The 13144-nt window shown below is 38.3% G+C and overlaps 1 protein-coding gene across 7 annotated transcripts in view; it reads left to right on the top strand.

The window, feature by feature from the left end:
- Positions 1 to 13144, top strand: part of PAN3 (poly(A) specific ribonuclease subunit PAN3) — a 163032-nt gene that overhangs the window by 125436 nt on the left and 24452 nt on the right. For all 7 annotated transcript variants that reach the window (XR_004990857.2, XM_036454657.2, XM_036454660.2 and 4 more), the window contains 3 exons: positions 5860 to 6021; positions 6755 to 6871; positions 6959 to 7060. Coding sequence is in view for 6 of the 7 variants with exons in the window: in XM_036454657.2 (XP_036310550.1) it covers positions 5860 to 6021; positions 6755 to 6871; positions 6959 to 7060 (381 nt within the window). In the remaining variant the exon portion in view is untranslated. The remainder of the gene's footprint in view (positions 1 to 5859; positions 6022 to 6754; positions 6872 to 6958; positions 7061 to 13144) is intronic.

A 13144-nucleotide genomic window follows, 5' to 3' on the forward strand; every position in this document is an offset into this window, starting at 1 on the left:
TAAATCATATAATGATACATTAGATGTGATTTGAAAATTATAATAGAGTTTAGGAAATAGCTGTATATAAGATTAATAAATGTCAGTTGCAATTCTATAAACTTGCAGCCACTGACTTAAAAAAATAACTACAAGAGAAAGTTTTTGTAGTTATTTGCAAGGATTTTAGAATATCAGTTCCTTTAAGTAAATACAATCAAAGATGTGTAAATTCTCATTGAGGGAGATTTATGAATGTGTAATATTAAATAAGGTAAATCAAGTTATGTAATACTTTATTCATGAATAAGAATACAAAATGACTTAGATGTCAGTTTTTCTAAAGTGATCCATAGATTGGATATAATACTAGTCAAAGCATAAGAACTTGCTAGGCCTGTGTGGCTCAGTGTTGAGTGTCAACTCATGCACCAAGATTCCTGGTCAAGGCACATGCCCAGGTTGCAGGCTCAATCCTGGTAGGGGGCATGCAGAAGGCAGCTGATCGATATTTCTCTCATCAATGCTTCTATCTCTTTCCCTCTCTCTTTCTCTCTCAATAAAAAAGAATCAGTAATTTTTTTTAAAGCTTAAGAAGTTTTTAAAATCAAAATATTTCTGACATCTAATTTGTGTCCTAACAATTTAATTGTTAAGGACTCAGTCCCACAAGATTATTCCAGGTGAAATGGGATACCCACACTACCTACATTTCTGTCTGGCCAACTACAAATGTGGGGCATTTTCATTACCCCCCTCAGAACAAGCTAAGTGGAAGAGATGAATTGTGCAAGGTATTTGTAGAGGTGGAATGGGGAGCTGCCATGCCCTCTCTGAGTGTGTCATCCTCCTAGCACCTCATTGTGTTCACACAACTTGTAAGCTCTCTGAATCTTATCTTGCTATTTTAGGAGTTTTTAAGAAAATTTTATTTTGTAGGAATGATTTGTTTCTTTGGCTATTGGTAATGACTCAATCTCCAACCCTTTTCTCCCTCTCTAGACTTGAGGGGGAAAGTAGGTATTGAAAGTTCCACATTTTAATCAAAGTTGGTGCCTGCCTGCCTGCCTGCCTGCCTGTCTGTCTGTCTGTCTGTCTATCTATCTATCTATCTATCTATCTATCTATCTATCATGTTACAGTTTAGTAGAGCTTTTCATATCATATCAATAACATTCCTCTAAGAGAAAAGGGTCAAGACACTTTGAAGATTATATTGGGGGAGAGGAGGATTGGTTTACGACTATTGTAACTAACAATGTGGTAATGGCATTGGGTTTGACAAATTGATTAATGAAACAGACTGGGGAGAGCCCAGGCCCATTTTATGATAGAGGTGGCATATAAGTGGGAAAAGGAAGGCAAAAATTGTTATTTTTATGGTAAAAGATAAAATTGGACTACCTCAAATCACATAAAAAAATCAGCTCCAAGGGTTGCAGGTTCCCCATGCCAGTTGGGATATATGCAGGAGGCAACCGATTGATGTGGCTGTTACATTAGTGTTTCTCCTCTTTCCCTGTCCTCCCTCCTTTCCACTCTCTAAAATCAGTGGAAGACATATTCTCTAGAGAGGATTGTCAACAACAACAAAAAAATAGCCTTGGAAGAAAATATATTACACAACTGACAAAGAATATAAAAAATACACAAATCAGTAAGAGCCTAAATAATCCAATAAAATAAATGACCAAATGATAAGACTAGGCAATTCAAGAAAGTAGAAATTCATGACTGAAAAATATAAGAACAGATACTCAACGTCACTGATGATTAGGTAAATACAAATAAAATACCATTTTGAAGTCTGATCAGATAAAGTATGAGGATTTGGATCCATAGGTTCTTCAGTACATTGCTATTGGTAGTGTAATGGTAAACTTGTTACCACTTTGGAAAACTAAAGTTGAATATCTGTGTTACTTAAGATCCAAATATTCTGCTCCTCGATATAGGAATACCTCTACACATTTTCAACCAGAAAATGTATAAAGTATCCATAACATTGCTGCTCACAATAGCAGAAATCTTGATTAATTCAAATGCCCACCAAAGGACAAGGGATGAATTAACAGTGATAGTGTCAGTAGAATATTATATAGCAGTTAAAATGAAGAAATTATGCTGACATGCAGCAGTACAGAACAATGTGGTGGTTGTTTTTTTTCCCTTTATTGGGTTTTAGAGAGAAGGAGGAAGGAAGGGGGGAGAGAGATAGAAACATCAATGATGAGAGAGAATCATTGATTGGTTCCCTCCTGCACACCTCCTACTGGGGATTGAGCCTGCAAGCTGGGCATGTGCCCTGACTAGAAATCAAACCAGTGACCTCTTGGTTCCTGGGTCAACTCTCAACCTCTGAGCCACACCAGCTGGGCAAATGTGTGTGTTTTTTAATCTTCACTGAAGATATGCTTTTATTAATTTTTAGAGAGAGAGAGGGAATGAGGAAGGGAAAGGAGAGAGGAAAGGAGGATAGAGGAACAGCAATGTGAGAGTGAAACATCAATTGGTTGCCTCCCATACTCACCGCGATGGTGGATCAAACCCACAACCGTGTACCTTTTTGGTGCATAGAACGACACTCCAACCGAGCCACCTGGCCAGTCCAGAAGAATCCTTGTAATGTAATATTAAGTAAAAATTTGAGATTATATACAGTATAATAGCTTTATTTTATAAAGTTAACTAAAATGTATATATGTACTTGTATTTATGTACATGCATACATGATAAACTAGTGAGGAATACGTAAAGATGTAATGAAAAAGGGGCCCAGTGAATGTGGCTCAGTGGTTGAGAGAGACCCATGAATCAGGAGGTCACTGGTTCTGTTCCTGGTTGGGGCACATGCCTGGGTTGCGGGGCTTGATCCTAGTAGGAGGTGTGCTCTAAGCGGCTCATAAATATTTCTCATCTATGTTTCTATTTCTCTATTCTTCCTTCCTCTCTAAAGTCAGTAAAACATATTTAAAATATATATATAAAAATGGAAGGCAGAGGAAAAGAAGGAAGTCAAAAGCTGGTAGAGAGAATCATTTAGATGTCAAGGTCTGTGTTTTTTTTCTGTGTGCCATGTTTGTAGATGCTTATATTAAGAATAAATAGCAGCAGGCCTTGCGAAGTCATGAACCAGCAATTTGAGTGTCACAAACTAAAGATTATGGTTAATTCAGTTCTGTGCACTTGGGTTTAACCAGTGGGTTTGACTATTACTGCACTAATTCTGGTCTTCTTCATGTTTCATATTTACTATTAATATTTGTCTCATGTTCACTAATTTCCTAATCTGTTCATGCTGCCCTTTTCTGCTCTGTTTCCATTCCATACATCATACTTCATCAAATTGTACTTCTCAACTTTGAAGTCAATGTTTATTTTCTATAGATTAGTGATTCTCAAACAAGAATGGTTTTATTCCTAATGGATCATTTGGTACTGTCTGGAACATTTTTGAAGGGCTACAAGTGGTTGAGTTTAGGGATACTACTGCTGAATACCTTACAATGCACAAAACAATACTTGACAACAGATAATGATCTGGTCCAGTATGTCAGTAGTGCTGAGGTTCAGAAACTCTGCCATAGGTTTGTTGCAGTGAATCGCAGTATCTTAGGTTCAACTTATCATCCTATATGTTCTTTGAGGGCAAGTAGGGTTGAACAAAGGAAATAAACTAAAATTTTAAAATATTATTTTATGGACCTGGGCCCCAGAGAAATATTGAGTATAAAATAAAGAATGTAGCTCTAAACTTCCAAGTTGATTTTCTTTAATTTTTTTAATGCCTAACAGTGATTAAGGCAACCCTATTTTCTTTATCCATATTTAATTTTGTGCATTTGTTAAATTGAGCTATAAAGTAAGGAACAGAACAGAACTATGACAAGTGTTTCTATCTATTAGTGGAAACATTCAGTTTTAAAGATTAATATTAGGCCACATATGGTGATTTTAGGGTAGGCTGGGAAATGTTAAAAGATGTCTTCCTGGGGGGGAAAAAAGTAGTCATAATGTACAGATTTAAAAATAAACATGTATAAAAATTTTAAGTCATGAGGGAGCCAGTCACATAAGACATATTATAAAGAAAAATTAAGTGAATGTTTAAATTGGCTTTTTCAAGGGAGAGGAAGGAAGACATTTGAACCTTCACCAGACAGAACAGAATACATATGTCTGTAGACAAGAATTATTTTGCAGTGCTACCAGTTATCTATACCTTACAGAGGTGTAACATATCTTCCATAGACTCTAAATCAGACACTGGAAGGAGGGGTACCCTTTAATTAATTCATAGTTTTCTACTAAAGCACAATTGTTTTCCTCTGCACTATTTGGGATTCAGCTTGACTACCTTGGAAGCAGACAGAGGGATGAAAGAGTTAAGTAAAAGCATACGATTTTTTAGTTGATAGTGTCCCTCAATCAATCTCTTTGTCACACTGATGCTAGGAATACCACTGTATGTATTTCAGAGAGAAAGGGAGAAGGAAAAAGAGATGGAAACATCAGTGATGACAGAGAATCATTGATTGGCTGCCTCCTGCATGTCCCCTAATGGGGATCAAGCCCCAAACTCAGGCATGTGCCCTTGACTGTAATCAAACCTGGGATCCTTCAGTCCGCAGACTGATGCTCCATCCACTGAGCCAAACCAGCAAGGGCAGAGGTCCTTTTGATCTGTAATTAGAGTTTTCTTAATAGGGTTTCACCTGGATTACTTAGAAGTTATAGGTAAAACATTATTAGTTGTTTTGTTTGTTAGATTTTAAAAATGAGATTTATTGCCTTGTTTCAAAATAATGTTAAACATGTTTGTTGTAAAAAGTTCAGCAAATACAGAATAGTGTAAAAGAGAGGAGAAAATCCTCCCACTTAGTGATTACCATTGTTAAAGTTTCAGTGTGTTCCTTACTAGATGTTTTTCTATGATATTCTGCATGTTCACTCATCTGCTTTTCAATTGAGATATTGTGACCATTCCTAAGTCATTCAAGACATTTCACCAATGGAAGCTGTCCAGTTGACAAATACAATTGATTGTATTTAAAGCATTAAAAACTATTATATTTCCTTTTTTGGATTGTAAAACTAATACATGTTTGTTCTAGATAATGGGGAGCAATAGAAGGGAAAATAAATTACATATGCTCTATAGGGAAACCAACCACTGAGTTTATTTTCATGTTTAGCTTCTTAGTCTTTATAGTTTATAAGAAACAACAAATTGGAATTCAAGATAAATCATTTGAACGCCTAACAGTATCACAAGCAAATTCCATTACAGTATATATCTTTAAACATCATTTTTCTGTCTTTGAGGAATGTGGCAGGTATGGTGATAAAGTTGTTCTAGTTTTCTTTTATGTTTTACTAGGGATTAAAACTATGTTATTCCACTGAATGATTGGAGAGTTTTGAAAAAGATTGCCATATACACATGGACATACTAGAAAGATACACTCTTCAATTCAGTGTTACTTTTGAATTTCTTTATGCTTTAAAAACAAGAATTTATAGCTTAATGCCACTGTCTAAATATATTTAGTACAGAAATACATGTTTAAAGAAACAAAATCTACCTTGATTTTTATTCATCATCAGAATCAGTAATGTTTACTATTTATAAGTTGTTTGTGATATTTGTTGTATTATGCTATAAAATAAATATTTTGAATATATAAATTTAGTTCTATGTTGTTTTATAATGACTATTTTTATTGATAATGAAACCAGTTTTATGTAATTATTGTTAATGTTCAAAGTATGTTTTTATTACTTTGTTAGTTATTTAAAGTAGGTTTGATTTCTTCTTTATCACTGAGAGATTTATGAATATCTGCAAGTTGTCATCTGTTTTCCTATGAATTACTCCAGCATTCCCTGCAGAAGTTGACAGCTATCATAGCCTATTCCCTCTAGAACCACTGCCACCACCCAACCGAATACAAAAATCAAGTAATTTTGGCTACATTACATCTTGCTATAAAGCCATGAATAGCAAAGATGATCTGCCATATTGCCTTCGGAGGATACATGGTAAGGAAGATAAATTATTCTCTCTTAGAAGCATATTAGTGAGTCTAAGATTATTCAATCATTCCTGAATACATTTATTTATTTAATATACTAGAGTCCCAGTGCATGAAATTTGTATACGGGGATGGGGAGTCCCTCAGCTCGGCCTGCACCCTCTCCAAACTGGGACCCCTCGAGGAATGTCCGACTGCCTCTTGAAATCTGGGACCATTGGCTCCTAACTGATCGCCTGCCTGCCTGCCTGATTGCCCCTAACCACCTCTGCCTGCATGCCTGATGCCCCTAAACTGCTCCCTTATTGGCTTGATCATTCCTAACTGCTCTCCTGCTGGCCTAATCACCCCTAACTGCCTCTGCCTTGCCCCGCACCTGGGACCCAGGATTCCCTCCTCTGCTGGTCACAGGCACCCGGGACCTGGGCCAGCTTCACCCGTGCCGGCCACAGCCGCAGGGGACCAAGTGATGGGTGGCTTGTCCCTCTCCTGGACCACAGCCTGGCTGGTCCCCATTCCTTTCTCCCAGTGTTGAGTGTTCTAAGCCCATTATTGTGTGATGGCCATTTGCATATTAGCTCTTTATTATATAGGATTATCTAGCATTAATTTAAAGGATAATAAGTAATTTTATTATTTCATTCAGCAATTAGTACTTATAGTAATGTATAGCATGTTTTTTTCTCTCCCCATCTAAGGAAAGATGTCATTGACAGTTTAGTAAAAATTTTCTTTTTTAGGTTTTCGTCTTGTTAACACAAAGTGCATGGTATTGGTTGATATGTGGAAAAAAATTCAGCACTCGAATATTGTAACCTTACGTGAGGTATTTACCACTAAAGCATTTGCAGAGCCTTGTGAGTAATTTGTAATTGTTTTCTGCTTATAAGCCTCACTGTTTAAAGCCAGAATGCAGTAAAGAACATTTGTATTTTATTTTTAAGCTCTTGTGTTTGCATATGATTTCCATGCTGGAGGAGAAACTATGATGAGCAGACACTTTAATGACCCCAATGCTGATGCCTATTTCACAAAGAGAAAATGGGGTAAGGAAAATATACAAGCAAGCTGTATGTTGACAAATGCTTTTGCTGTGTGCGAGTGGTTTGTATTTTAAAATACATGTGTATTTATCTCTGTAGTCATTCCGCTTAATGACCCTATTGCATTTTAAAAAGAAATGAGGTCAATCTGTAACCAAAAGAGATAATGTATTATTATGTGTATAGGCCAAGATGAAAATGGTGTGAAAGACTCCTGTAGATATCTGAAATTTAAATAACTGAGAGTATGATAGTTTTATCCAATTAACAGTTGTTGTTGTTTTTTCTTTTAAAAACATAATGTTTTCTGAGTAGAGATGATTTGGAAAATTCAGTAAATTGTAAAATAATCCCCATAGCTTCACCACTCAGAAACACAACCATTATTTCTTTCCAGCCTTGATGTTTTATTTTGGTTTGTTTAGTTTCCCTTTGCATTGTTTTTATTTGATATCATATTGCATTTTCCATTTATTATAAGTCTCCCTTAATTTTTATATTTTCTGAGTATAATTTAATGACTCCCCTAGAGTCTAATGGGACTATGTATCATTTATGAAATTATTTTCCTAAACAAATTATTTTGTTTCAAGGTGTAGGATTCTATGTTCTTAAGGAACTAGTCTTCAAAATAAATTTTCAGGTAATTTTTAGTGAAGTGGGGAATATTTTTTTGTGTGTGCCATTTTTCAATAATATTGCAAAGAACCAAAATATTTTAATTATATTCTGAAAATGTTTATTTAAGGATAAATTGTTTCAAAGTAACATTTTGAGATGTCTGTTAATTTATATAGTTGGGTAAGGAAAGATACGGTTCATTTTCTTGTTTGGTGATAGGAAAGAAGTGTGGTATTCTTTACCGTGATTTTTAATACTTTGAAGATTTTCCTAAATGCATATGAGAGAAACTAAGGAGGGAGAAAGGAGTCCACATGACAGTATATTTTGCATTTTGATTCCATTAAGGATTCATTATGAATAAAAATATGTTTCTTCTCTTTACTTTAACCTGCTTTCTGACAGTTACAAGAAGAAATCTGTGGTTACATGGCTGTTTCACATTAAAAATCTGGTCGAATAGTGTGGTCATCCCCCCCCCTTTTGCCATGTCATCTGTAGACACAATTTTGTTGAAGGGGATGTGGTATGACTTTTTCTATAGATGAACATAGCTGTAGTTGTTCAAGTTTATTTTAGTAATACCACCTGTGAAATGACTGTTGGCTATAATTTATAGCTGGGTTTCTCAACATCAGTCCTGTTGACGTCTGGAGCTAAATAGTTATTTTCATAGGGGCCATCCTGTACATTGCAGGATGTTCAGCAGCAGCCCTGGCCTCTACCCACTAGATGCTACTAGCAACCCCCAACTGCAGTAGTGTTACCAAAAATATCTCCAGAAATTGCCTATGTCTCTTAGGGTGAGCAAAATTGCCCCCAGTTGAGAACCACTGATTCGTTGTACTTCTTTCCAGTTTTAAAAGAAATCTTAATCTGTTTTTGGTGTTGACTGATTATTTGATACTAGAGGCCTGGTGACTGACATTAATACATGGGGAGGAGAATCCCCCTCAGCTCAGCCTGCGCCATCTTGGGGAATGTCCCCCGAGGGGTCCTCAGCGCTGTCGTGGAGGCAGGAGAAGCTCCCACCACCACTGCTGCGCTCGCCAGCCAGAAGCCAGCTCATGCTTTTAGCGCTGCCTTAGAGATGGCCCGTACCTGCCATGAGCCCGGTTTCTGGCTGAGCGGTGCTCCCCCGGTGGGAGTGATAGACCACCAGGGGCAGCTCCTGCATTGAGCATCTGCCCCCTGATGTTCACATCACAGTTCTGCCGTTCAGTCGATTGCATATTAGGATTTTATTATATAGGATGTTTAAATTTTTGCAGGAGTCCTTTTTTTAATATTTCAAAGTATTGTTTGAATGGTAATAATATCCCTAAATGTACCATGTATACTTTAATTTACAGCAACTTCTTTTAAAAAATATATATTTTATTGATTTTTTACAGAGAGGAAGGGAGAGAGATAGACAGCCATAAATGTCGATGAGAGAGAAACATCGACCAGCTGCATCCTGCACACCCCCCACCCGGGAGTGCCCGCAACCAAGGTACATGCTCTTGACTGGAATCGAACCTGGGACCCTTAAGTCCACAGACCGAAGCTCTACCACCGAGCCAAACCGGCTTCGGCAATTTACAGCAACTTCTATTACAAGGCAGTCCTCTGTTTTCCCATTGTGAATATATTTTAAAATTTTTTTATTGTTAAAGAGTACTAAAGAGCCGAAACCGGTTTGGCTCAGTGGATAGAGCGTTGGCCTGCAGACCGAAGGGTCCCAGGTTCGATTTTGGTCAAGGGCATGTACATTGGTTATGGCACATCCGCCATGGGGGTGTGCAGAAGGCAGCTGGTCGATGTATCTTTCTCTTCGATGTTTCTAGCTCTCTATCTCTCTCCCTTCCTCTCTGTGAAAAATCAATAAAATATATATATAAAAAAGAAAGTACTAAAGATGTTCCGCTTTCTATTCCTCCTTTGCCCCCTTTCACCTGGATCCCACCTCATACCAGGTGTTAACCATCTGTGTCCATGGATAATATTGATATGCATATAAGTTCTTTGGTTAATCTCTTCCCACTCTTTTCTCCCCTTCCCTCTGAGATTCATCAATTTGTTCTAGGTTTCCATGCTTCCGATTCTATTTTATTAATAATTTTATTTTGTTCTTTGATTTTTAGATTCAATTATTGATAGAAATGTATTTACTGGCATTTTATGTTCATACTTTTTATCTTCTTTTCTTCTTAAAGAAGACCCTTTAACATTTCATGTGCTGGTTTGGTGGTGGTGAACTCCTTTAGCTTTTTCTTGTCTGTGTAGCTCTTTATCTGACATTTAGTTCTAAATTAGGGGTGTCGAACTCAATCAGAGAAGGGGCCAAAATCTAAAATCCAGCCTAAATCGCGGGCCGAATGGTTTACTGAACAGTCATAAACTGTCATTGTGATGGAAACGCAGCGAAGTGCAGTGATGACAGCCCGGTGCGGGCCACATTGCAAGGCCTGGCGGGACGGATTTGGCCTGCGGGCCTTGTGTTTGACACATGTGTAATGATAGCTTTGCAGGATAGAGTAATCTTGGGTGTAGGTCCTTACTTTTCATCACTTTGAGTATTTCTTACCACTCTTTTCTGGCCTGCAAAATTTCTGTTGAGAAATCAGTTGTATGGGTGTTCTCTTACAGGTAACTAACTGCTTTTCTCTTGCTACATTTAAGATTCTCCTTTGTGTTTTACTTATAATTTATCTTGGTGTGGACCTCTTTGGATTCCTTTTGTTTGGGATTCTTTGCACTTCCTGGACTTACATATCTATTTCTTTTAACAGGTAAGGAAAGTTTTCTATAATTATTACTATTTTTAAATATATTTTATTGATTTTTTACAGAGAGGAAGAGAGAAGGATAGAGAGTTGAAACATTGATGAGAGAGAATCATCAATCAGCTGCCTCTTGCACACCCCCTACTGGGGATGTGCCCACAACCAAGGTACATGTCCTTGACCAGAATCGAACCTGGGACCTTTCAGTCCACAGACAGACGCTCTATCCACTGAGCCAAACCAGTTTTGTCAATAATTAATTTTTCAAATAGGTTTTCAATTTCTTCTTCCAGCAACCCCATGATACAAATGTTGGTACACTTGAAGTTGTCCCAGAGGCTCCTTACACTACCTTCATATTTTTGGAATCTTTTTTTCTTTTAGCTGTTTACTGATTCGATTCTTGGTGCCCTCTATTGTTGATTCCCTGTAAATTATTCATTTCCATTAGTGTATCCTTCAGTTCTGATTGGTCCTTTTTTGTCATTAATATTCCTCACTACGTTCCTTGAAGGTCTCACCGAGTTCCTTGAGCATCCTTATAACCATTGTTTTGAACTCTGTATCTGATAGTTTGCTTGCTTCCATTTCATTTAGTTCTTTTTCTGGCAATTTCTTCTGTTATTTGTGACATGTTTCTTTGCATTTTGACTGCTTCCCTGTGTTTATTTTTATGTATTAGGTAGAGCTGCTATGTCTCCTGGAATTGGTAGAGTGGCCTTATATAGTAGGTGTCCTATAGGGCCCAGGGGCTCAGCCTTCCGAGGTACTTGAGCTGGGCACTCCAGGTGCACCCCTATATGAGCTGTTAGGGCACATGCAGGAGGCAACTGATTGCACTGTCTTATTGTAATTGAGCCTTGATTATGTTGGCATCACTGGAAGGGATTAACCCTGAGGTCAGTCGGCTGTGAGGACCAGCTGCTACTATAGGGGAAGAGCTGCTGTGTAGGAGAGACCCCTATGGTCTAAAATTTGCTTCAGTGGGGCTTTGGTGCTCAGAGTCTGCCCCTTGAGTATGTTGCTCGTGGATGTGGTAGGGTTATAATCTGGCTTGGTCTAAAGCTAACCACTGGGTGTACTGGCTCTTGGGCTTCCTGGGAGGTGCAGAGTCAGCTACTGCCTATGGCCTGCCTGGGGCCATCCTGCATGATGTATAGAGCAATCTGAAGATGGCTGCTATTTGTGTTGGGCTTGGAGGTACCCAGTAGTGGCCAAGCTGTGAACTAAGGCAGGCTGTTGCAGGTGCTGGGCCTGGGGGTACATTTTATGAGGTGTGGAGCATACTGAGTCCAGCTGCTGCTTGTTTGAGAGATTTTTAGGCAAGTATGTAGCCTGAACTAAAACAGGCCACTCATTTGGGAAAACCACTGCAAACAGCTTTGGTGGGATAGGGTCTCAGGGAATCACCTGGCTGAGGTGAACAATGTGGACCAGGTTAATGGATGCCTGATGGTTGGCTCATTGGCAGGGAGGTCTTGGCAAAGAAAAAGGAACAATGATCTCTGCTACCACTTAAAAAAAATGCTTTTATTGATATTTAGAGAGAGAGATAGATAGAAACGTTGATGAGAGAGAAACTTCACTGACTGACTGCCTCCTGCATGGCCCCTACTGGGATCAAGCCCGCAACCAAAGCATGTGACCTGTTGGTTCCTGGGTCGATGCTCAACCACTGAGCCACAACGGCAGATCTCTGTCAACGCTTTTGTTTGGGAGGAAGTTGACCACCCAGTTCTTGCTATGATAGACAATTTAGCTCCCCCTCCCCTATATGTCCCTGGATCCTTCCAATCTACTGCTCTAGTGCTGAAGCTTAGAAGGAGTGGAGGGACTCTGGCAGCCTTTGTGTCACTCAGACATAATACCTGCTGATTTTTACAGCCTGAAATTACTAGGACTTATCTTCCTGGCACTGGATCCCTGGCCTGAGTAGGGCTGGAACCCTTGATCCTTAGGGGTGTACTTCCACAGACAAGACATCCCTCTGGATTAAAATAATGCCACACATGGATGTTAGACTAACCTATTCCACATCTCGGCCCCTCCTACCAGTCTCAGTGTGGCTTCTTTAATTTTCTAGTGGTAGGACTTAGCTTCAGTCAGATTTCAGGTGGCTCTGAATCATGATTGTTCTGTCGTTTAGTTGTAAGTTTGATGTTATTATAGGATGAGGCAAGTACTGTGTTTACCTGTTCCACCACCTTTACTCTCCCCACCCAAGCTCCAATGTGAATATTAAAAAAATAAAATAAAGGCCAATGTTTGTATAAACTTGTAGAGACATAGATGGAAGTCTAATGTTTTCTTATACTTTTTAATTTATTAATTAGCATGAAAAACTGCATATTGATGGGTATGCTAATTTAGAAAATGGTAATAATAATACCATACCATATAGGAGTTGTGATTAGAAGTTTAAAATGTGGATATATAACTAGACAGTATCTGGAACATAGTAAGGACTTATTCTATATATTAAAAGCCCAATATGCTAAGTGTCCAGTCATCTGATCAACCAATCAAAGTGTAATATGCTAATGATATGCTAAGGCCACTTAACCACTTACTGTGATGTGTACTGACTACCAGGGGTAGATAGTCGACCAGTCACTATTACTTGCACTGACCACCAGCGGGCAGATACTCCTACCAGTATATAAGCTTGCTTCTGAGGTCTGGCTGATCTGGACTGAGC

Source organism: Pipistrellus kuhlii, unplaced genomic scaffold (genome assembly GCF_014108245.1).
Source record: "Pipistrellus kuhlii isolate mPipKuh1 unplaced genomic scaffold, mPipKuh1.p scaffold_m20_p_3, whole genome shotgun sequence".
In the NCBI taxonomy this organism is placed as follows: domain Eukaryota; kingdom Metazoa; phylum Chordata; class Mammalia; order Chiroptera; family Vespertilionidae; genus Pipistrellus; species Pipistrellus kuhlii.